This window comes from Oncorhynchus gorbuscha, linkage group LG08 (genome assembly GCF_021184085.1).
Source record: "Oncorhynchus gorbuscha isolate QuinsamMale2020 ecotype Even-year linkage group LG08, OgorEven_v1.0, whole genome shotgun sequence".
In the NCBI taxonomy this organism is placed as follows: Eukaryota; Metazoa; Chordata; class Actinopteri; order Salmoniformes; family Salmonidae; genus Oncorhynchus; species Oncorhynchus gorbuscha.
The window spans coordinates 28,428,378-28,454,254 of record NC_060180.1 but is presented as its reverse complement, the minus strand read 5'-3'; the positions used below and the strand labels follow the sequence as shown (position 1 = coordinate 28,454,254).

Sequence of the window (25,877 nt, the reverse complement as noted above, 5' to 3'; positions counted from 1 at the left end):
TTAGAGCATTGGGCCAGCAATGAAGAGGTTGCTAGATCAAATCCCTGAGCTGAAAAGGTAAAAATATGTTATTCTGCTCTTAAACAAGGCAGAACCCCTTACCAGTTGTCATTGTAAATAAGAATGTGTTCTTAACCTATTTGTCTAGTTAAATAAATATAGAAACACTTTATCAGAACCTCCCTGCAACCTAAGAATGTAATTTCCCAAAACAGCCAACTTTTTCACTTCCATTCTCAAAAAAACTGTTTTCCAAGAACCAACGGAAAACCAAAAATGTACGTTCTCACAACTTCCAACGAACCAAATATGCTATCTGGGAAGGGTTTGGGAACCTCACCCTCGTAATTTGAGTCGTAAATTCGTGTGTATGCTCAAAATGGCTGTTAGTCCTGACTTGAATGGGCACTTTCGTTCTATGGATTCTATTTCTATGGATAATATTTATTTTCGGTTTGTCAGTGAATAGCTAAAGGCCTTTCGCAAATTTCAAAATACAATCGTGGCAAATACGTTTGGAAAGCAAATGCCTACTGCCCGAAAGAGAAGACTAATTTGTCAGTAGAAGCTACCATTGTTTTCCCTCAACAACGAACAGCACTGTTTTTCAAAGTAGTCAGGCGCTATCTTGAGACAATCACCTGTACAGTGAGAACCCGAGGCTACGCATATTCATGCTATCCATCTTCAGCATTGGGTGAGTCAGTGCCACTGGAAAGTTGAATTAGTAGCCTCCTAATCTCCCCTCTTTTTATTAGCCCTAGGCCAGGTCAAGAGCAATGACGCTTTCCCAAAAGCATATTAATAAGGCTGCGTTTATTTTAAAACCATAGGATCCAATGAATTTAGCCTAAAATGTTTTTGGAAAACTGGCCCAGGTCGTGTTCATTTATCTGTTTGACAGTGTCATAGTCGCCACTAATTTTGGTCATTTTTGTAGTTTAAAGAAATATTCTGATGTCTCCTGTCATTTAGGCCGAAATGATGTAGAATGGCATGAAATACGTTTATACTGCCGCGTTCAAAATAACTGGACACCAGGAACTTGGAAATCTCACGACTTCCGACTTCAGTGCGTTCAAGACGACTGGGAAAAATAGTTTTGAACGGTCATCCAACTCGGAATCCCAAATCGGGAACTCGGGCCTCTTTCTAAAGCTCCCTTTCTAAAGCGACTTTCCGCCTTGAAGATCACTGACATCGTGAATTCACCTCGTTTCTTCCGAGTCCCAGTTGTCTTGAAAGCACCATATAACACCACATTTTCGCGTCCATGTCACGAAACTGGAATTCATTGAACATTTGCAGTTAGGATGGGTTACTTTGAGGCGGGGCATAACTCGTCCGCAATCTGCGAGACGGGCTTCTTCCTCACTTCTGAAACTCTTCCATTCTCCCTAACATGCCTCAAGCAAGCATGAAAATAAACTGGTTCTGTCGGGGTAGGTGATCAAGCCACGCAGAACGCTATTTTTGAGGAGTCCAGCCAGACTAGGAATGCGATACAGTCTCAGTGGGGAAGACCGGTTCAAGAGAAGGACTACATCATAATAGCCTAAACTGAAACCATGGATGATTAAATTCATGAAGAATCTCAGTTATGCCATAAGGTTAGTTCTTAAAGTTTTTCAGGAAACATATAGGAAGATAGTGTGGAACATTTCTCTCTTAGGGACACAGATCGACATTTACGAGGGGAGCTGGTCCAACTCAAGGTGTCCTAAAAAAGAAAAGAATGCACCCCCTCCACAACATGACACATATTATCACATGACCCTCCCCTTGTAGGCTACTGTAAAATAAATTTAACACCCTCCCCCCTCATGGAATGAACTCAAAATAATGTTTACTCCCATGAATAACCCTGTTTTATAAACGTGGATATCAACTTTGCCACTTCAGCATGTTTTTGTGGCACAGTATATGCCTTGCGGGGCTATGGCCAGAAGGGTGAGGGTTCGCTGACCACCACAGATGGGCTCTCTATGCGCTCCTGTTTCATTACTTAACGATCAGAGCCGGTTGCAGACAATGATCTTCTAGTGGGAATCAGAATTTCAACATTTTGATGCCATATCTATAATTATATAAAATATATGCAACAAATGTTCCACCTATAGGTTTCTGTAGCAATGCACCACACAACAAATAAACAAAACATACTGACTTTGAGCACTTCAATATCATGGTATTGCACAATGAAGTCGGAGACTTATTTCCATCATGGTCCCTAGATTTGTTGCAGTATATGCTACAGTAATATAAGGGCTAAATGCGTGTCTAATTTACACATCTCCATCTGGCTTTCGGGTGTCACCTTATTATTTAATTGTAAAAACATTTTTTTTTCAGCTGTAGAGTTATAAAACAGCATGTCACTTGAATATTGTTGCTTTAAATCAGTGCTCACCTTTTCATAGGCTTTTTAAAAATCCATCATCTCCATTCAAATTGCATCCAAAACATATAATACTGTTCAACCTAGTGGTAGACATACCAGTGGTAGACATACCAGTGGTAGAAAAAGTAGCCAATGATCATACTCGAGTAAAAGTCAAGATACCTTCATAGAAAATGACTCAAGTTAAAGTGAAAGTCACAGAGTAAAATAGTACTTGAGTAAAAGACAAAAGGTATTTGGTTTTAACTATACTTAAGTATCAAAAGTAAATGTACTTTGCTGAAATACACTTAAGTATATAAAGGAAATGTAAAAGTATAAATCATTTCACATTCCTTATATTAAGCAAACCAGACAGCACGGTTTTCTTGTTTAAACATTTATGGATAGCCAACACTCAGACATAATTTACACACTAATTTGTGTTTAGTGAGTATGCCAGATCAGAGGCAGTAGAGATGACCAGGGATGTTCTATTGATAAGTGTGTGAATTGGACCCTTTCCCTGTCCTGCTAAGCATTCGAAATGTAACAAGTACTTTTGGGTCTCAAAATTTATGGAGTAAAAAGTACACTATTTCCTTAGGAATGTAGTGGAGTAAAAGTTGTCAAAAATATAAATAGTAAAGTAAAGTACAGAAACCCCCAAAAACGACTTAAGTTGTACCTGAAACTATTTTTACTCAAGTACTTTACACCACTGGAGACTACATGACCAAAAGTATGTGGCCACCTGCTTGTCAAACATCTCATTCCAAAATCATGGCCATTAAAATGGAGTAGGTCCACCCTGTGCTGCTGTAACAGGCTCCACTCTTCTGGGAAGGCTTTCCACTAGAAGTTGGAACATTGCTGCGGGGATTTGCATCCATTTAGCCACAAGCGCATTAGTGAGGTCAGGCACTGATTTTGGGTGATTAAGCTTGGCTCGCAGTCGTCGCTCCAATGCATCCCAAAGGTGTTCGATGAGGTTGAGGTCAGGGCTCTGTGCAGGCCAGTCCAGTTCTTCCACACCAATCTCAACAAACCATTTCTGTATGGACCTCGCTTTGTGCACAGGGGCATTGTCATGCTGGATCAGGAAAGGGCCTTCTCCAAGCTGTTGCCACAAAGTTGGAATCACAGAATCGTCTAGAATGTGATTGTATGCTGTAGCGTTAAGATTTCTATTCACTGGAACTAAGGGGCCTAGCACTAACCATGAAAAACAGCCCCAGACCATTATTCCTCCTCCACCAAACTTTACAGTTGGCACTATGCATTCGGACAGATAGCGTTCTCTTTTCATCTGCCAAACCCTGATTTGTCCATCAGACTGCCAATTGGTGAAGCGTGATTCATCACTCCAGAAGTCGAACGCGTTCCCACTGCTGCAGAGTCCAATGACGGCGAGCTTTACACCACTCCAGCTGATGTTTGGCTGAATCCACTAATTTGAAGGGGTGTCCACATACTTTTGTATAGATACACTATTCAAAAGTTTGCGGTTACTTCGAAATGTCCTTGTTTTCCATGCAAATATACATGTAATGAGTTGCAAAATGAATAGGAAATATAGTCAAGACGTTGACAAGGTTATAAATAATGATTTTTAATTGAAAAAATGTCCTTCAAACTTTGCTTTCGTCAAAGAATCCTCCATTTTCAGCAATTACAGCCTTGCAGACCTTGGCATTCTTGTTGTCAATTTGTTGAGTTCATCTGAAGAGATTTCACCCCATGCTTCCTGAAGCACCTCCCACAAGTTGGATTGGCTTGATGGGCACAGGGTAGCCTAGTGGTTAGAGTGTTGGACTAGTAACTGGAAGGTTGCACGTTCAAACCCCTGAGCTGACAAGGTACAAATCTGTTCCTGAACAGGCAGTCAACCCACTGTTCCTAGGCCATCATTGAAAATAAGAATTTGTTCTTAACTGACTTGCCTAGTTAAATAAAGGTAAAATATAAAATACAAAAATAAAATAAAACATACGGTCAAGCTGCTCCCACAACAACTCAATAGGGTTGAGATTAGAGGTTGACTAATTTAATCGGAATGGCCGATTTCAAGTTTTCATAACAATCGGTAATCTGCATTTTTGGACACCGATCATGGCCGGTTACATTGCACTCCACGAGGAGACTGCGCGGCAGGCTGACTACCTGTTATGAGAGTGCAGCAAGGAGCCAAGGTAAGGTGCTAGCTAGCATTAAATGTATCTTATAAAAACAATCAATCTTAACATAATCACTAGTTAACTACACATGGTTGATGATATTACTAGTTTATCTAGCTTGTCTTGCGTTGCATATAATCAATGCGGTGCCTGTTCATTTATCATTGAATCACAGCCTACTTTGCCAAACGGATGATTTAAGAAGCACATTCGCGAAAAAAGCAGTGACGTTGCACCAATGTGTACCTAACCATAAACATCAATGCCTTTCTTAAAATCACTACACAGAAGTATATATTTTTAAACCTGCATATTTAGTTAAAATAAATTCATGTTAGCAGGCAATATTAAACTAGGGAAATCATGTCACCTCTCTTGCGTTCATTGCACGCAGAGCCAGGGTATATGCAACAGTTTGGGCCGCCTGGCTTGTTGCAAACTAATTTGCCAGAATTGTACGTAATTATGACATAACATTGAAGGTTGTGCAATGTAACAGCAATATTTAGACTTATGGATGCCACCCATTAGATAAAACACGGAACGGTTCCGTATTTCACTGAAAGAATAAACATTTTGTTTTCGAAATGATAGTTTCCAGATTTGACCATATTAATGACCTAAGGCTCATAATTCTGTGTGTTATTATATTATAATTAAGTCTATGGTTTGAAAGAGCAGTCTGACTGAGCGGTGGTAGGCAGCAGCAGGCTCGTAAGCATTCATTCAAATAGCACTTTCCTGCGTCTGCCAGCGGCTCTTCGCAATGCTTCAAGCATTGCGCTGTTTATGACTTCAAGCCTATCAAGCCTATCAATTCCCAAGATTAGGCTGGCAATACTAAAGTACATATTAGAACATCCAATAGTCAAAGGTATATGAAATACAAATGGTATAGAGAGAAATAGTCCAATAATAAATACAACCTAAAACTTCTTACCTGGGAATATTGAAGATTCATGTTAAAACGCCGCAGCCCATCTAGTGTTCAACCTTCCCAAGTTCTCTCACGTCACCCCGCTCCTCCGCTCTCTCCACTGGCTTCCAGTTGAAGCTCGCATCCGCTACAAGACCATGGTGCTTGCCTACGGAGCTGTGAGGGGAACGGCACCTCAGTACCTCCAGGCTCTGATCAGGCCCTACACCCAAATAAGGGCACTGCGTTCATCCACCTCTGGCCTGCTCGCCTCCCTACCACTGAGGAAGTACAGTTCCCGCTCAGCTCAGTCAAAACTGTTCGCTGCTCTGGCTCCCCAATGGTGGAACAAACTCCCTCACGACGCCAGGACAGCGGAGTCAATCACCACCTTCCGGAGACACCTGAAACCCCACCTCTTTAAGGAATACCTAGGATAGGATAAAGTAATCCTTCTCACCCCCCTTAAAATACTTAGATGCACTATTGTAAAGTGGTTGTTCCACTGGATGTCATAAGGTGAATGCACCAATTTGTAAGTCGCTCTGGATAAGAGCGTCTGCTAAATGACTTAAATGTAAATGTAAAAGGAACCACCAGCTTTCATATGTTCTCATGTTCTGAGCAAGGAACTTAAACGTTAGCTGTTTTACATGGCACATATTGCACTTTTACTTTCTTCTCCAACATTTTGTTTTTGCATTATTTAAACCAAATTGAACATGTTTTATTATTTATTTGAGACTAAATAGATTTTATTGACGTATTATATTAAGTTAAAATAAAAGTGTTCCTTGTTCATTCAGTATTGTTGTAATTGTCATTATTACAAATATATATATAGAAAAATTGTCCGATTAATCGTTAATGGCTTTTTTGGGTCCTCCAATAATCGGTATCGCCGTTGAAAAATCATAATCGGTCGACCTCTAGTTGAGATCCGGTGACTGTGCTGGCCACTCCATTATAGACAGAATACCAGCTGACTGCTTCTTCCCTAAATAGTTCTTGCATAGTTTGGAGCTGTGCTTTTGGTCATTATCCTGGTGTAGGAGGAAATTGGCTCCAATTAAGCACCGCCCGCAGGGTATGGTACTGTGTTGCAAAATAGAGTGATAGCCTTCCTTCTTCAAGATACCCTTTACCCTGTACAAATCTCCCACTTTACCACCACCAAAGCATCCCAGACCATCACATTACCTCCACCATGCTTGACAGATGGCGTTAAGCACCCCCCCAGCATCTTTTCATTTTTTCTGCGTCTCACGAATGTTCTTCTTGTGATCCGAACACCTCAAACTTAGATTTGTCTGTCCATCACACCTTTTTCCAGTCTTCCTCTGTCCATTGTCCGTGTTTTGCCGAGATATGGCTTTTTCTTTGCAACTCATAAGCTGAATGCACCAATTTGTAAGTCGCTCTGGATAAGAGCGTCTGCTAAATGACTTAAATGTAAATGTAACTCTGTCTAGAAGGCCAGCATCCCGGAGTCGCCTCTTCACTATTGACGTTGAGACTGGTGTTTTGTGGGTACTATTTAATGAAGCTGCCAGTTGAGGACTTGTGAGATGTCTGTTTCTCAAACTAGGCACTCTAATGTACTTGTCCTCTTGCTAAGTTGTGCACTGGGGCCTCCCACTCCTCTTTCTATTCTGGTTAGAGCCAGTTTGCTCTGTTCTGTGAAGGGAGTAGTACACAGCGCTGTACAAGATCTTCAGTTTCTTGGCAATTTCTCATATAGAATAGCCTTCATTTCTCAGAACAAGAATAGACTGACACGTTTCAGAAGAAAGGTCTTTGTTTCTGGCCATTTTGAGCCTGTAATCGAACCCACAAATGCTGATGCTCCAGATACTCAACTAGTCTAAAGAAGGCCAGTTTTATTGCTTCTTTAATCAGTACAACATTTTTCAGCTGTGCTAACATAATTGCAAAAGGGTTTTCTAATGATCAGTGAAAGGGTTTTCTAATGATCCGTGACAACATTAACAACGTCTACACTGTATTTCTGATCATTTTAATGTTATTTTGAAGGACAAAAAAATGTGCTTTTCTTTCAAAAACAAGGACATTTCTAAGTGACCCCAAACTTATTAACGGTAGTGTATACATATGTCCTAGCCTACCTCGTGCAGGTAATAAATTCAATGCAGTTATTAGACTTATATTTAGCTGATGAATGATGGGCTATGCATAAACTTCTAACTTATATCCTCAGTCTCTTGCGCAATACGCACCATGCGTTCTCTCCTTTAAAAAAACGCTCCTTAGTTTTTCTAGTCCCAGGAAAATCTAGACTTGAATATTTTGCTAGAATAATACGTTTTTAGCATTTCTTATACTAATAGACTATTAAAAGAGGGACACAAGCTCTTGTTTGCTGCATGTGAAATACAGCAGACAATAGCACTCATGGCCACGGGCCGGGGAGTTTGAAAGAAGAGAGAACACGGGATAGCGATAGGCTATATTAGCAGTTATTTGTTCAGACCCCTAACCGTCAATGTTCGTGACGAGAAAAGAAAGCCATCTGCATCCTATTCTAGTCCTATTTTTATTCAAGCATGTCATTACAATGATGAAGATCAGGACGACTAAACATTTCATTTAGGCAAACTGGAAAAAAGCAACAATGGAGAAAGAGGGGGTAGGCTAATATGCTCAACATTAGAGGAAATATTGTGGAATATTATTGTAGCTTTGTAGGCATGCTACAACACTGACATGCATTTCTTTATGTCAGACGGCTACTAGGTCTGCTATACAGATATAGACTTACGGAAAGAGGTTAATTCGTTCATTTTTTATCCAAATATTTTTGTATAAAGATAAACATCATAATGTTATATTATAGGAGTAACTCTGGTATGCCTGAAACATTCTTCCTCATAGGCTTTCAGTAGCTAAAGCTTAATAATAGCCCCTGTTAGTTTTTCCACTCTGTTTGGCAGAACCTAACTGACAACTTGTCAAAGCTCAAACCAAGTTTATTCACCCACTGAGTCAAACAGCTGAAAAGACAAATAAATGTTTACATAGGCACATATATTTCTACCCTCCTTCTAGGTGGAGTCTACTCCTTGCTCCTCTAGACAGCCAATACATTTCTGTTGCTAGGCAGGAACTTAAATGTTGTCTTTTCCTTCTCACTTCATCTGACCTGACCTCTGCCCAAATTCCTCACTCCTCCCTAATCCACGGCTATCCAACCTTCTCAGTGACTGAAACCAGACTGTTACTATTTGCCTCTCTCCATAGGATACATGAGATTTGACATTAACATGTCCTGGCAGAATGTACACTGTCTACACTCCCCTTTCTCAATCAGTAGATTTCCATACACCCAGTTATAATATGGTAAAATGAATAAGGATATTTGAAGTTGGAATCCAACACCACACCACGCCAAACCTTCACAAAATGTTTCTAAACTTTACTAGGGTAATATCAATAGTAAGTCAAACCAGGGCTCCCAAGTGGCACAGCGGTCTAGGGCACTGCATCTCAGTGCTAGAGGCGTCACTACAGACCATTCCAGGCTGTATCACAACCAGCCATGATTGGGAGTCCCATAGGGCGGCGCACAATTGGCCCAGGGTCATCTGGTTGTGATCATTCATTGTTTATACGGAATATATGAGCAGGCTATTATATTGCGGTAAACACTTGGAACTTAATTTGGCCAAAGAAAATTTCTCAACAGAAAGAAATATAACAATTTCGAACTGGTTTAAATGTTCACAATATTTTTGAACAGTCTATATTGCAGCAATTACTAACAAATGCCAGAAATAGACTAATGTTATTTATTTTACAACAGACCTACTTATAACCTATCTTAAACAAAACACAGAGCATACAATTAAACATATCAAATTAAATTTAGCCAATGAACATTTCTCAACAGAATAAAAAAAAACAGGTTTTGCATATTCAAAATTCTGGTTTCGATGAGTAAATAGGCGTACAATAATAACAATGATATACAATAATAATAATGATGAAACACATTTTTATAAATACATTTAAGTTCGAAAATTATATTCTACCTAAATAAGGAGTTGCAAAGTAGCCTGCATTTAGCCTTGGCAAAACGTTCTTCTCATCTTTCACTACAATATTAAAACTAGTATTAAATTCCCCTTGTAAGCTATTAACTATAGGCATACTCTTTTTCTTATTTATTTATTTAATAACCTTATTTCTCCCCAATTTCGTGGTATCCAATTGTCTTATCGCTATGGACTTGCGAGAGGTGAAGGTTGAGAGCCCTGCGTCCTCCGAAACACAACACAAACAAGAATAAGGCTGTATCGTAGCAAAATGTGGAAAAGGGGAAAGGGTCCGAATACTTTCCGAATGCACCCATTCCACTTATCCAGTTTATTTTTGTGTTAGGTTACACGGGAGCACGCATAATGAAATTTTAATGTGTAAATTGTGATGTTGTATTTTGTATAAATATGCAGAATTGATCATAGCCTACCAATCTGCCACTCTATAACTTTCCTTCCATCTCTCCTCACTACCAAGTTCTCACATTGTCTGCACCCTCTCTTTGGGCTCTCTCAGGAATCAGTATGACACACCGCTCTCAGTGTTCCTCAGCCGGGGATAACCGCCTGGACCCCAACTATGTGCCTCCCCACTACCGCGAGGAGTACCGTCTGGCCATTGACGCACTTGTGGAGGATGACCTGGAGGGCTATTATAAATTCCTCCAGAGTGCGGATGTGGTGGACTTCCTTTCCAGACAGGAAATTGAGCACATTAAGTGCACAGTGAAAGTTCCGTACCAGAACACTCAGCCTGAGCTCCCATATGTGGAGTCTGGGGGAGACGGCTCTTCAGACACATACTGGCCCGTCCACTCTGACTTGGATGTACCCGGACTTGACCTTGGCTGGCCCGAACAGCATCGCTTCATAGGCCCCACCGATGTCACCACACTGGTTAACCCCTCTGAGCCAGATATGCCAAGTATCAAGGTGCAGGCTCGTCGACTTATCAAGAATGCTCAACAAGTATGTCAGTTTTTCTTTTTTGTCTGGTTATTAGCAGAGTATACACGATCCCAATTTTACATTCAGCTGATTTATTGGCACATTGGACAATCTCGCAGAATTCTGCAATCTTTATGCACGTTCGCCATTGACTGAGAACAACAAACAAATTCACTACATATGTAGGGTCTTAATTTGATCACTCTGCAAACTTGTAGTGTATTCAAAGTTTAAAAAGGCTTCTGAAGTTTGTAATTTCTGGTTTAAAATGTCAGATTTGATTTGTCCTAACGAAGAATGTCAACCCCTACAAAAAATATCCATGAATGATAATCCACATAATAATTCACATTCCCTGTTATTTTCTATATTCAATCTCAGTATCTAGTTTTCAAAATGCAATATTCACTTTACTTTTGATATGATTCTCATGTCATTTGCTAACAATACAATGAAATATCACTTAAACTGCTCAAAACAAATAACTACTGAACTAGAATTATGTAGTGCCTATTTAACATATATACTAGTTTGATAACTGCTGAACTGTGCATTTCTATATTTTGACCTCACATGTAGCAATTTGACTTTTTATGTTTGAAGGTAAAACCAAATCATGTATGGATGTGGCTGTAAATACTGCACAATTCTCTATCAGCCAGTGTGCTTCAATAGGACAAGGTGGAAAGAGTCACTCTACTGTATGTGCTATCCTTTAGAATTATAGTGTAGTATACAATCCACTGCTGAAATACCTGAGGCCTCATTTATCAATATTGCGTAGAAACTATTCTAAAACACTACTTACGAACGGAATTTAAAACGTTCTTACGCATAGAAAAGGTGTGATTTATCAAACAATCCTACAAACGTCATACATACACCGGTAGGAGATAACTGTTAATAAATACCAATTGTTCTCAGCCTCAGTGCTTGTGCATTTTGAAGCGCCCCTAATTAACCATATACAGGTATGGTCAAAATCATCCCTTTAGAGCCTGGAATATAAAAAGCTGTACCATGAAATAGACTACAACTGCGCAACCTTTTTAAAGGTATTGTTTAGACAGAAATAGAGGTGCTAGTTTCAGAGATTGAGCTAGTTTCAGAGATTGAGTACAACCAAAAGGTTCAATTTGGCTCGCTCAGTTGTGGCTTGACCAGTAAAAATAAAAACATAGCCACAAAGAGAGGACCATTAGGACAATTCAAGTTGCTTTAGCAATGGCAAATATACTTCAAATGAGTAGGCAACACTCACCAATAAGCCATCCATCCTCACCAATAAGCCATTCATCCTCACCAATAAGCCATCCATCCTCAACACTTCCCGCCTATAGGCGTATAGGCCAACATTGCTGTTCTGCAGAATGAACTAATTGTGCATTCCACCTAGCCACCACATTCGGCATCATACAACCTATCACCTGCACATTACGAGTGGAAGCCATTTCTGTTCACATACAGTGCCTTCAGAAAGTATTCACACCCCTTGAATTTTTTTAACATTTTATTATGTTACAGCCTGAATTTAAAAAGGATTACATTGAGATCTTGTGTCACTGGCCTACACACAATACCCCATAATGTCAAAGTGGAATTATGTTTTCAGCAATGTTTACAAATTAGTTAAAAATGAAATGCTGAAATGTCTTGAGTCAGTAAGTATTCAACCCCTTTGTTATGGCAAGCCTAAATAAGTTCAGGTGTAAAAATGTGCTTAACAAGTCACATAATAAGTTGCATGGACTCACTCGGTGTGCCATGATAGTGTTTAACATGACTGTTGAATGGCTAACTCATCTCTGTACCCCTAAAATACAATTATCTGTAACGTCCCTATGTTGAGCAGTGAATTGCAAACACATATTCAACCACAAAGACCAGGGAGGTTTTCCAATGTCTCGCAAAGAAGGGCATCTATTGGTAAATGGGTAAAAATGAAAAAATAATACATTGAATATCCATTTTTAGCATGGTACAGTTAGTAATTACATGTTGGATGGTGTGTAAATACATCCTGTCACTACAAAGATACATCCTCGCTGGAGAGGAAGGAAGCTACTCAGGGATTTCACCATCGGGCAGTTACAGCGTTTAACGGCTGTGGTACGAGAAAACTGAGGATGGATCAACAACATTGTAGTTACTCCACAATACTAACTTAAATGACAGAGTGAAAAGAAGGAAGCTTGTACAGAATACAAATATTCCAAAACATGCAGCCTGTCTCCAATGAAGCACTCAAGTGAAACTGCAACAACAACAAAAAATAGCAAAGAAATGAACAATGTCCTGAATACAAAGTGTTATACACTGCTCAAAAAAATAAAGGGAACACTTAAACAACACAATGTAACTCCAAGTCAATCACACTTCTGTGAAATCAAACTGTCCACTTAGGAAGCAACACTGATTGACAATACATTTCACATGCTGTTGTGCAAATGGAATAGACAACAGGTGGAAATTATAGGCAATTAGCAAGACACCCCCAATAAAGGAGTGGTTCTGCAGGTGGGGACCACAGACCACCTCTCAGTTCCTATGCTCCCTGGCTGATGTTTTGGTCACTTTTGAATGCAGGCGGTGCTTTCACTCTAGTGGTAGCATGAGACGGAGTCTACAACCCACACAAGTGGCTCAGGTAGAGCAGCTCATCCAGGATGGCACATCAATGCGAGCTGTGGCAAGAAGGTTTGCTGTGTCTGTCAGCGTAGTGTCCAGAGCATGGAGGCACTATCAGGAGACAGGCCAGTACTTCAGGAGACGTGGAGGAGGCCGTAGGAGGGCAACAACCCAGCAGCAGGACCGCTACCTCCGCCTTTGTGCAAGGAGGAGCACTGCCAGAGCCCTGCAAAATGACCTCCAGCAGGCCACAAATGTGCATGTGTCTGCTCAAACGGTCAGAAACAGACTCCATGAGGGTGGTAAATGAAGGCCCGACGTCCACAGGTGGGGGTTGTGCATACAGCCCAACACCGTGCAGGACGTTTTTCATTTGATACAATTTCATACAAATTCCGGAGTTCTAAATTGAGCAGCTGCTGAAAAATGAGCTCCTGTATTTATTGAGATTTAAATGTTTTTTTAGAGTGAAGTACATCGAAAAAATCAAGAGAAAACTGCAAGACTCAATAGAAGACAAAACAAGGAACAAACTAAACAAGACAGGCTTTTGAAAAATTAACTATTTTTTTTCATAAAATTGTACAGTTATCTTAGCTAGGTGAATTGCTAGCAGAATTGTTTACTTGTTGCTAAGCAGTTGCTAGGGACTCTCCTGGAAGAAGCTAGCTAGCTTACAAAGAATAACAACAAAAAATATCTAGTTAACAGAAGAAAGGAAGACAAAATAAGGACAAAAGAAGGACAGAAGAAAAAGGAAAAGAAAGAGGACAACAAAGTGAAACAGTCAGCACTTCTATTGCAACTTCGTATTTCGTCGTCCTAACGTAGTCTACACTGCTATCTGCCCAGCAGCTAGCCAGCTAGCAAACGTCCACCGTCTACCGAATAGCAGCACTGTAGAAACTATTACACTCAACTGAACGACTTGATTAGTGTAGTGTTAGCTAGCTACATAGTTGTCTTTGCTGTCTTCGTATCCAAGATAATTGTGTAGTTTAGAGCGTGTAGTCTTAGAGTGATTATCTTAATTTACCGAGGTTAGCTAGCCAGCTATTTGTCTTCCTTAACGTAGGAGACACTGCTAGCTAGCCAACAGCTAGCCAACGTCTACTGAATAGAACTTCCGCACTCAACAACCCGGTCGCATTCCGCTTCGCTCCACAGGTAGTATCACATTTTTCATTTCATTTCATTACAGCACAACGGTTTGATTTGTTTGATCGTAGCTAGCTACATAGCTAGCTACATAGCCGTCTGTGTATCAAAGATAATTGTGTAGTCTAGAGCGATTTTCTAGGTTAGCTAGCCAGCTATTGTCGTTCTTTTAACGCAACGTAACGTAATCAACAGTGCTAGCTAGCCAGCTAGCCCCCGAATAGCAGCACTGTAGAAACTACTACACTCAACGGAATGACTTGATTAGTGTAGTGTCAACAACGCAGCCACTGTCAGCTAGCCTACAAAGTCAACAACGCAGCCACTGCCAGCTAGCCTACTTCAGCAGTACTGTATCATTTTTAATAATTTTAGTCAATAAGATTCTTGCTACGTAAGCTTAACTTTCTGAACATTCGAGACGTGTAGTCACCTTGTCATTCCAATCTCCTTGCATTAGCGTAGCCTCTTCTGTAGCCTGTCAACTATGTGTCTGTCTATCCCTGTTCTCTCCTCTCTGCACAGACCATACAAACGCTCCACACCGCGTGGCCGCTGCCACCCTAATCTGGTGGTCCCAGCGCGCACGACCCACGTGGAGTTCCAGGTCTCCGGTAGCCTCTGGAACTGCCGATCTGCAGCCAACAAGGCAGAGTTCATCTCAGCCTATGCCTCCCTCCAGTCCCTCGACTTCTTGGCACTGACAGAAACATGGATCACCACAGATAACACTGCTACTCCTACTGCTCTCTCTTCGTCCGCCCACGTGTTCTCGCACACCCCGAGAGCTTCTGGTCAGCGGGGTGGTGGCATAGGGATCCTTATCTCTCCCATGTGGTCATTCTCTCTTTCTCCCCTTACCCATCTGTCTATCGCCTCCTTTGAATTTCATGCTGTCACAGTTACCAGCCCTTTCAAGCTTAACATCCTTATCATTTATCGCCCTCCAGGTCCCCTCGGAGAGTTCATCAATGAGCTTGATGCCTTGATAAGCTCCTTTCCTGAGGACGGCTCACCTCTCACAGTTCTGGGCGACTTTAACCTCCCCACGTCTACCTTTGACTCATTCCTCTCTGCCTCCTTCTTTCCACTCCTCTCCTCTTTTGACCTCACCCTCTCACCTTCCCCCCTACTCACAAGGCAGGCAATACGCTCGACCTCATCTTTACTAGATGCTGTTCTTCCACTAACCTCATTGCAACTCCCCTCCAAGTCTCCGACCACTACCTTGTATCCTTTTCCCTCTCGCTCTCATCCAACACTTCCCACACTGCCCCTACTCGGATGGTATCGCGCCGTCCCAACCTTCGCTCTCTCTCCCCCGCTACTCTCTCCTCTTCCATCCTATCATCTCTTCCCTCTGCTCAAACCTTCTCCAACCTATCTCCTGATTCTGCCTCCTCAACCCTCCTCTCCTCCCTTTCTGCATCCTTTGACTCTCTATGTCCCCTATCTTCCAGGCCGGCTCGGTCCTCCCCTCCCGCTCCGTGGCTTGACGACTCAATGCGAGCTCACAGAACAGGGCTCCGGAAGGCCGAGCGGAAATGGAGGAAAACTCGCCTCCCTGCGGACCTGGCATCCTTTCACTCCCTCCTCTCTACATTTTCCTCCTCTGTCTCTGCTGCTAAAGCCACTTTCTACCACTCTAAATTCCAAGCATCTGCCTCTAACCCTAGGAAGCTCTTTGCCACATTCTCCTCCCTCCTGAATCCTCCTCCCCTCCCCCCTCCTCCCTCTCTGCAGATGACTTCGTCAACCATTTTGAAAAGAAGATCGACGACATCCGATCCTCGTTTGCTAAGTCAAACAACACCGCTGGTTCTGCTCACACTGCCCTACCCTGTGCTCTGACCTCTTTCTCCCCTCTCTCTCCAGATGAAATCTCGCGTCTTGTGACGGCCGGCCGCCCAACAACCTGCCCGCTCGACCCTATCCCCTCCTCTCTTCTCCAGACCATTTCCGGAGACCTTCTCCCTTACCTCACCTCGCTCATCAACTTATCCCTGACCGCTGGCTACGTCCCTTCCGTCTTCAAGAGAGCGAGAGTTGCACCCCTTCTGAAAAAACCTACACTCGATCCCTCCGATGTCAACAACTACAGACCAGTATCCCTTCTTTCTTTTCTCTCCAAAACTCTTGAACGTGCCGTCCTTGGTCAGCTCTCCCGCTATCTCTCTCAGAATGACCTTCTTGATCCAAATCAGTCAGGTTTCAAGACTAGTCATTCAACTGAGACTGCTCTTCTCTGTATCACGGAGGCGCTCCGCACCGCTAAAGCTAACTCTCTCTCCTCTGCTCTCATCCTTCTAGACCTATCGGCTGCCTTCGATACTGTGAACCATCAGATCCTCCTCTCCACCCTCTCCGAGTTATGCATCTCCGGCGCGGCCCACGCTTGGATTGCGTCCTACCTGACAGGTCGCTCCTACCAGGTGGCGTGGCGAGAATCTGTCTCCTCACCACGCGCTCTCACCACTGGTGTCCCCCAGGGCTCTGTTCTAGGCCCTCTCCTATTCTCGCTATACACCAAGTCACTTGGCTCTGTCATAACCTCACATGGTCTCTCCTATCATTGCTATGCAGACGACACACAATTAATCTTCTCCTTTCCCCCTTCTGATGACCAGGTGGCGAATCGCATCTCTGCATGTCTGGCAGACATATCAGTGTGGATGACGGATCACCACCTCAAGCTGAACTTCGGCAAGACGGAGCTGCTCTTCCTCCCGGGAAGGACTGCCCGTTCCATGATCTCGCCATCACGGTTGACAACTCCATTGTGTCCTCCTCCCAGAGCGCTAAGAACCTTGGCGTGATCCTGGACAACAAACTGTCGTTCTCAACTAACATCAAGGCGGTGGCCCGTTCCTGTAGGTTCATGCTCTACAACATCCGCAGAGTACGACCCTGCCTCACACAGGAAGCGGCGCAGGTCCTAATCCAGGCACTTGTCATCTCCCGTCTGGATTACTGCAACTCGCTGTTGGCTGGGCTCCCTGCCTGTGCCATTAAACCCCTACAACTCATCCAGAACGCCGCAGCCCGTCTAGTGTTCAACCTTCCCAAGTTCTCTCACGTCACCCCGCTCCTCCGCTCTCTCCACTGGCTTCCAGTTGAAGCTCGCATCCGCTACAAGACCATGGTGCTTGCCTACGGAGCTGTGAGGGGAACGGCACCTCAGTACCTCCAGGCTCTGATCAGGCCCTACACCCAAATAAGGGCACTGCGTTCATCCACCTCTGGCCTGCTCGCCTCCCTACCACTGAGGAAGTACAGTTCCCGCTCAGCTCAGTCAAAACTGTTCGCTGCTCTGGCTCCCCAATGGTGGAACAAACTCCCTCACGACGCCAGGACAGCGGAGTCAATCACCACCTTCCGGAGACACCTGAAACCCCACCTCTTTAAGGAATACCTAGGATAGGATAAAGTAATCCTTCTCACCCCCTCCCCCCTTAAAATATTTAGATGCACTATTGTAAAGTGGTTGTTCCACTGGATGTCATAAGGTGAATGCACCAATTTGTAAGTCGCTCTGGATAAGAGCGTCTGCTAAATGACTTAAATGTAAAATGTAAATGTAAAATTTGCCAGAGAACACCAAGATTGGCAAATTCGCCACTGGCGCCCTGTGCTCTTCACAGATGAAAGCAGGTTCACACTGAGCACATGTGACAGACATGACAGTCTGGAGATGCCGTGGAGAACGTTCTGCTGCCTGCAACATGCTCCAGCATGACCGGTTTGGCGGTGGGTCAGTCATAGTGTGGGGTGGCATTTATTTGGGGGGCCGCACAGCCCTCCATGTGCTCGCTTGAGGTAGCCTGACTGCCATTAGGTACCGAGATGAGATCCTCAGACCCCTTGTGAGACCATATGCTGGTGCGGTTGTCCCTGGGTTTCTCCTAATGCAAGACAATGCTAGACCTCATGTGGCTGGAGTGTGTCAGCAGTTCCTGCAAGAGGAAGGCATTGATGCTATGGACTGGCCCGCCCATCCACCAACGCCACGTTGCACCACAGACCAGGAGTTGGCGGATGCTTTAGTCCAGGTCTGGGAGGAGATCCCTCAGGAGACCATCCGCCACCTCATCAGGAGCATGCCCAGGCGTTGTAGGGAGGTCATACAGGCACGTGGAGGCCACACACACTACTGAGCCTCATTTTGACTTGTTTTAAGGACATTACATCCTTAAAATGGATCAGCCTGTACTGTGCTTTTCCACTTTAATTTTGAGTGTGACTCCAAATCCAGACCTCCATGGGTTGATACATTTGATTTCCATTGGTCATTTTTGTGTGATTTTGTTGTCAGCACATTCAACTATGTAAAGAAAAATGTATTTAATAAGAATATTTCTTTCATTCAAATCTAGGATGTGTTATTTTAGTGTTCCCTTTATTTTTTTGAGCAGTGTATTTTGGGGAAATCCAACATAACGCATCACTGAGTACCACTCTTTCAGGCATGGTGGTTGCTGCATCATGTTATGGGTATTGTCATGTTCTGACCTTTATTTATTTTGTTTTGTCTTTATTTAGTATGGTCAGGGCGTGAGTTGGGGTGGGCAGTCTATGTGTGTTTTTCTATGTTGGGGTTTTGAGTTGAGCCTAGTATGGTTCTCAATCAGAGGCAGGTATCTTAGTTGTCTCTGATTGAGAATCATACTTAGGTAGACTGGGTTTCACTTTTGAGTTGTGGGTGATTGTTTCTGTGTCAGTGTGTGTCGCCACAGTACTGTTTCGGTTTCGTTCATGTTCACGTTTATTGTTTTGTTTTTCATAGTGTTCAGTTTATATCTTATAATACATGTTATGGACACTTACCACGCTGCGCATTGGTCCGCCGATCCTTCTCGCTTCTCCTCCTCAGAAGAGGAGGAGGAATGCCATTACAGGTATGCTGTTCATTGGCAAAGACTATCAAGTTTTTTGGGGGGATAAAAAGAAACGGAATAGAGCTAAGCACAGGGAAAATCCTACAGGAAAACCTGGTTCAGTTTGTGTGTGTGAATACTTATGTACAGTAAATGAGATATTTCTGTATTTCATTTTAAATACATTTGCAAACATTTCCTTGTTTGCTTTGTGTTTTTTCTCAATTTAATCAATTTTGAATTCAGGCTGTAACACAACAAAATGTGGAATAAATCAAGGGGTATGAATACTTTCTGAAAGCACTGTAGATGACCTCGTTTTGGGATGGTGCTTTTATGGCGATGTGGGTTCCGTCTATTGCGCCATTCATATTTGGGAACCCATTGATGGCATCATGACAAAGAAACCCCTCGTCTTTGTACAGTCGTGGCCGAAAGTTGAGAATGACACAAATATTAATTTCCACAAAGGTTGCTGCTTCAGTGTCTTTAGATATTTTTGTCAGATGTTACTATGGAATACTGAAGTATAATTACAAGCATTTCACAAGTGTCAAAGGCTTTTATTGACAATTTCATGAAGTTGATGCTTAATATTCAATATTTGCAGTGTTCACCCTTCTTTTTCAAGACCTCTGCAATCCGCCCTGGCATCCTGTCAATTAACTTCTGGGCCACATCCTGACTGATGGCAGCCCATTCTTGCATAATCAATGCTTGGAGTTTGTCATCATTTGTGGGTTTTTGTTTGTCCACCCGCCTCTTGAGGATTGACCAGAAGTTTTCAATGGGATTAAGGTCTGGAAAGTTTCCTGGCCATGGACTCAAAATATCGATGTTTTGTTCACCGAGCTACTTAGTTATCACTTTTGCCTTATGACAAGGTGCTCCATCATGCTGGAAAAGGCATTGTTCGTCACCAAACTGTTCCTGGATGGTTGGGAGAAGTTGCTCTCAGAGGATGTGTTGGTACCATTCTTTATTCATGGCTGTGTTCTTAGGCAAAATTGTGAGTGAGCCCACTCCCTTGGCTGAGAAGTAACCCCACACATGAATGGTCTCAGGATGCTTTACTGTTGCTATGATACAGGACTGATGGTAGCGCTCACATTGCCTTCTCCGGACAAGCTTTTTTCCAGATGCCCCAAACAATCGTAATGGGGATTCATCAGAGAAAATGACTATACCCCAGTCCTCAGCAGTCCAATCCCTGTACCTTTTGCAGAATATCAGTCTGTCCCTGATGTTTTTCCTGGAGAGAAGTGGCTTCTTTGCTGCCCTTCTTGACACCAGGCCATCTTCTAAAAGTCTTCGCCTCACTGTGCGTGCAGATGCACTCACACCTGCCTGCTGCCATTCCTGAGCAAGCTCTGTACTGGTGGTGCCCCGATCCCACAGCTGAATAAACTTTAGGAGACGGTCCTGGTGCTTGCTGGACTTTCTTGGGCACCCTGAAGCCTTTTTCACAACAATTGAACCGCTCTCCTTGAAATTCTTGATGATCCGATAAATGGTTGATTTAGGTGCAATCTTACTGGCAGCAATATCCTTGCCTGTGAAGCCCTTTTTGTGCAAAGCAATAATGGCGGCACGTGTTTCCTTGCAGATAACCATGGTTGACAGAGGAAGAACAATGATTCCAAGCACCACCCTCCTTTTGAAGCTTCCAGTCTGTTATTCGAACTCAATCAGCATGACAGAGTGATCTCCAGCCTTGTCCTCGTCAACACCTGTGTTAACGAGGGAATCACTGACATGTCAGCTGGTCCTTTTGTGGCAGGGCTGAAATGTGGAAATGTTTTTGGGGGATTCAGTTCAATTAATTGCAATTCATCTGATCACTCTTCATAACATTCTGGAGTATATGCAAATTGCCATCATACAAACTGAGGCAGCAGACTTTGAAAATTAATATTTGTGTCATTCTCAAAACTTTTGGCCCCGACTGTATATGTTCCTGTTCGTTTTGCTAATGACGTGCCTCTAAATAAAATCAAATCCAATCCAATCAAATCAAATGTATTTATATAGCCCTTCGTACATCAGCTGATATCTCAAAGTGCTGTACAGAAACCCAGCTAAAACCCCAAACAGCAAACAATGCAGGTGTAAAAGTCTAATTTGTACCTTATATGTATCATGAATTCACAATGTAAATACATGATTTAATTATTACTCTTACAATTTCACACATTTTCAACATGTATTTTCTCCATCCTATGCTTGACAAGCAGTTCCCTTATTCTACCACTTGGCACTGTGTGTACGTACGCATGGTCATGGCTGTGCGTAAATTTAGGCACACTCTCAAGCAAACATTCATATTGCTAAATCTCACACTTTGCGTGGACATCTTCCCATGCATGGTTTTTACGTACAGATTTGTGCCCACGCATGATTGATAGGTGAGGCCTCTAGATTGTATATAACAATATATTCCACTCATTATCTGAATTTCATTGATACACTAAGCTGATGAATTTCAAGCACAGAGACAGACGATACTATATCAGTTGGTGTGTAACAGAAAGGATATGCAATACTACAATAGAAAATGTAGAATAATTGCACAGCATGTGATGTGTGTATAATGCCTCACTATTGCATGCTTTATTTAACATTTGAAACCAATGCAGGTGTAATGTTAGTATATATGATAGTGTACTCTGTGGTCCTTTCCAGGTGATCGCTGTGGTAATGGACACTTTTACAGATGTGGACATCTTTGCTGATATTCTGGATGCTGCCATGCGAAATGTTGCCGTGTATATCATTCTGGATGAACAGAATGCACACCACTTCACTAGCATGGCTTCCAACTGCCGGGTCAATCTGGAAAACATTCAAGTGAGTCTATGAAGTGATGCACTATCTTGAATGTACTGTATGTGAAGGAGTTTTCCTATTAAGATACATTGATCATTTTAAAAGGGAATTTCACCCTAGGATAACCTGGGCCTGTTTTCATGATGTTCAAGGCTTTTCTAGGATAGTGAGATGTGTTTCACACATAGTTTCCCAGGAGGAAGAGTGGGTCTTGGCTTTTAGTTGAGCAGCTTGTATAATGCCTCACTATTGCATGCTTAAGCATTTGCTTTAATATTTGAAGCGAATGTATATATTTGTTCCCACTCTGTGAACTAAACCATTACAGAGGCCTAGACTAAAAGCCTATTTATGCTTGATCCAAAAATGTGGTCAGAGGCTCCATATGGAGGGTGGTGACACTTGCGGAGCCTCCAGAGGAATGCCGAGGTCAAATGGAGCTCTTGTACCACATTGCCATGCGCCTCCCAAATTTTGTAACAGTGTGGAGGGCTCTGAGTTACCTCTTCTGCAGAGAATAAGTTACCAGCCTCCGAAATGGCAGCCCAAATAAATGCTTCACAGAGTTCAGGTAACAGACACATCTCAACATCAACTGTTCAGAGGAGACTGCGTGAATCAGGCCTTCATGGTCGAATTGCTGCAAAGAAACCACTACTAAAGGACACTAATAATAAGAAGAGACTTGCTTGGGCCAAGGAACACAAGCAATGGAAATTAGACCAGTGGAAATCTGTCTTTTGGTCTGATGAGTCCAAATTTGAGATTTTTGGTTCCAACCGTCATGAGACGCAGAGTAGGTGAACAGATGATATCTGCATGTGTGGTTCCCAACGTGATGCATGGAGGAGGAGGTATGATTTTGTGGGGGTGCTTTGCTGGCGACACTGTCTGTGATTTATTTAGAATCCAAAGCACACTTAACAAGCATGGCTACCACAGCATTCTGTAGTGATACACCATCCCATCTGGTTTGCTCTTAGTGGGACTATCATTTGTTTTTCAACAGGACAATGACCCAACACACCTCCAGGCTGTGCAAGGGCTATTTGTGACCCGATTCAGGAAACGAGGCGTATGTCACAAGTCACGACTTCACAGTAGAGCCATTTGAAATGCCTTCTCGAACATGTGAACATTCATGTGCCTTAATATCAAACTTGTGTGCCATCTGTAAATACGAATATAATTGTTAAATTATGAGCCTAGTTGGTTTAGCCACAGAAAAAAGGAGCAACCTTCACATTAGCCATGATTGGCTGAGATAATGAGTGGGCTGGACATGCCAAGAAATTAGTTTGGATTGGTCTGCCATATAGCACACGTTTGTCTATTGGAGCTTGTCGTGTCGAACGCGGCTTAAAAAAAAATGTATCGAATAGTAAAACTGCTTAAACCTAATGTCAAGTAAATGTGTACTGTTAGCTAGCTAACGTTAGCTGGCTGGGTCGCTAGCTAACGTTATGTGTATGATCTTATTCTTCATATTTCAGATATACAGTGCCTTGCGAAAGTATTCGGCCCCCTTGAACTTTGCGACCTTTTGCCACATTTCAGGCTTCAAACATAAAGATATAAAACTGTATTTTTTTGTGAAGAATCAACAACAAGTGGGACACAATCATGAAGTGGAACAACATTTATTGGATATTTCAAACAAACTTTCAAACTATAACAAATCAAAAACTGAAAAATTGGCCGTGCAAAATTATTCAGCCCCCTTAAATTAATACTTTGTAGCGCCACCTTTTGCTGCGATTACAGCTGTAAGTCGCTTGGGGTATGTCTCTATCAGTTTTGCACATCGAGAGACTGAAATTATTTCCCATTCCTCCTTGCAAAACAGCTCGAGCTCAGTGAGGTTGGATGGAGAGCATTTGTGAACAGCAGTTTTCAGTTCTTTCCACAGATTCTCGATTGGATTCAGGTCTGGACTTTGACTTGGCCATTCTAACACCTGGATATGTTTATTTTTGAACCATTCCATTGTAGATGTTGCTTTATGTTTTGGATCATTGTCTTGTTGGAAGACAAATCTCCATCCCAGTCTCAGGTCTTTTGCAGACTCCATCAGGTTTTCTTCCAGAATGGTCCTGTATTTGGCTCCATCCATCTTCCCATCAATTTTAACCATCTTCCCTGTCCCTGCTGAAGAAAATCAGGCCCAAACCATGATGCTGCCACCACCATGTTTGACAGTGGGGATGGTGTGTTCAGGGTGATGAGCTGTGTTGCTTTTACGCCAAACATAACGTTTTGCATTGTTGCCAAAAAGTTCAATTTTGGTTTCATCTGACCAGAGCACCTTCTTCCACATGTTTGGTGTGTCTCCCAGGTGGCTTGTGGCAAACTTTAAACAACACTTTTTATGGATATCTTTAAGCAATGGCTTTCTTCTTGCCACTCTTCCATAAAGGCCAGATTTGTGCAATATACGACTGATTGTTGTCCTATGGACAGAGTCTCCCACCTCAGCTGTAGATCTCTGCAGTTCATCCAGAGTGATCATGTATGAGCTGAAAGTTTAGAGGGACGGCCAGGTCTTGGTAGATTTGCAGTGGTAATATAATAATATATGCCATTTAGCAGACGCTTTTATCCAAAGCGACTTACAGTCATGCGTGCATACATTCTACGTATGGGTGGTCCTGGGGATCAAACCCACTACCCTGGCGTTACAAGCGCCATGCTCTACCAACTGAGCTACACAGGACCACACAGTGGTCTGATTCTCCTTCCATTTCAATATTATCGCTTGCACAGTGCTCCTTGGGATGTTTAAAGCTTGGAAAATATTTTTGTATCCAAATCCGGCTTTAAACTTCTTCACAATAGTATCTCGGACCTGCCTGATGTGTTCCTTGTTCTTCATGATGCTCTCTGTGCTTTTAACGGACCTCTGAGACTATCACAGTGCAGGTGCATTTATACGGAGACTTGATTACACAGAGGTGGATTGTATTTATCATCATTAGTCATTTAGGTCAACATTGGATCATTCAGAGATCCTCACTGAACTTCTGGAGAGAGTTTGCTGCACTGAAAGTAAAGGGGCTGAATAATTTTGCACGCCCAATTTTTCAGTTTTTGATTTGTTAAAAAAGTTTGAAATATCCAATAAATGTCGTTCCACTTCATGATTTTGTCCCACTTGTTGTTGATTCTTCACAAAAACTAACGTTACGATTCTTCCACTAACGTTACGCAAGTGTCCATTTTAATAGAATGTCACTGCAACTGTAGGTAGATGTACTAGCTGTTAAATTCGTTCTGGCTATCTACTCCAATTTCAGACCAGGGTAAGAAAGTCTCACGAGCTACATTTTCAGATGTTACGCATTTCTAATTTTGACAAAGTATTTTAATTTCAAGTTAAAGTGTACTGTTAGCTAGCTAGCTAACATTAGCTGGCTGGCTCGCTAACTAACGTTAAGTCATGCGTTGGGATTCATTGTTTACCTAGCTAGCTATCTAGCTAAATTTCTTAACAAAAGACTCATCTTAATGTGCCAGGGCACAGAATAACTGATTGATTTTTGAACGCTCAACACCCGTTAAATATGTCCGGTGTCAGTAAATGCCGGTAACAAAGCGTAATTCAATTGTTGCCAGCAGCACAGTTACAGTCACCAAAGCTCATTATGTGTCTGGAAGTAGCTAGCAAGTTAGCTTGGGTGCTTGACTGCTGTTGTTTAATACAGCACGCTCAGATCAACCCTTATAGAGATGGGTCGGGCTAAAGCTTAAGAGGGTGTGAATGGGTCTAGACAAATAAGATAAGTTACATGTTTATCAACTTTCAAAGCAGAATTACTTTCCCATTGTTCTTCAAATGGAATGTATGATGTACCATTTTGTTATTTGGTGTCTCTTGTGCTGTGCTCACTTGAACAGGAAGGTGGCGCGGCGGTCTTT

At 42.4% G+C, this 25,877-nt stretch overlaps 1 protein-coding gene across 5 annotated transcripts in view; it reads left to right on the top strand.

The window, feature by feature from the left end:
- The first annotated feature begins 369 nt into the window (after positions 1-369).
- fam83ha (family with sequence similarity 83 member Ha) overlaps positions 370-25,877 on the top strand; it is a 68,554-nt gene continuing 43,046 nt past the window's right edge. The window contains exons 1-3 of one of the 5 annotated variants that reach the window (XM_046359045.1): positions 370-697; positions 10,046-10,497; positions 21,819-21,983. In XM_046359045.1, coding sequence (XP_046215001.1) covers positions 10,054-10,497; positions 21,819-21,983 — 609 coding nt within the window. In that variant the 5' untranslated portion in view covers positions 370-697; positions 10,046-10,053. Of the gene's footprint in view, positions 698-803; positions 1,611-10,045; positions 10,498-21,818; positions 21,984-25,877 lie in introns of those variants that run through there. The other 4 variants (XM_046359049.1, XM_046359044.1, XM_046359046.1 and 1 more) reach the window with 4 other exon arrangements.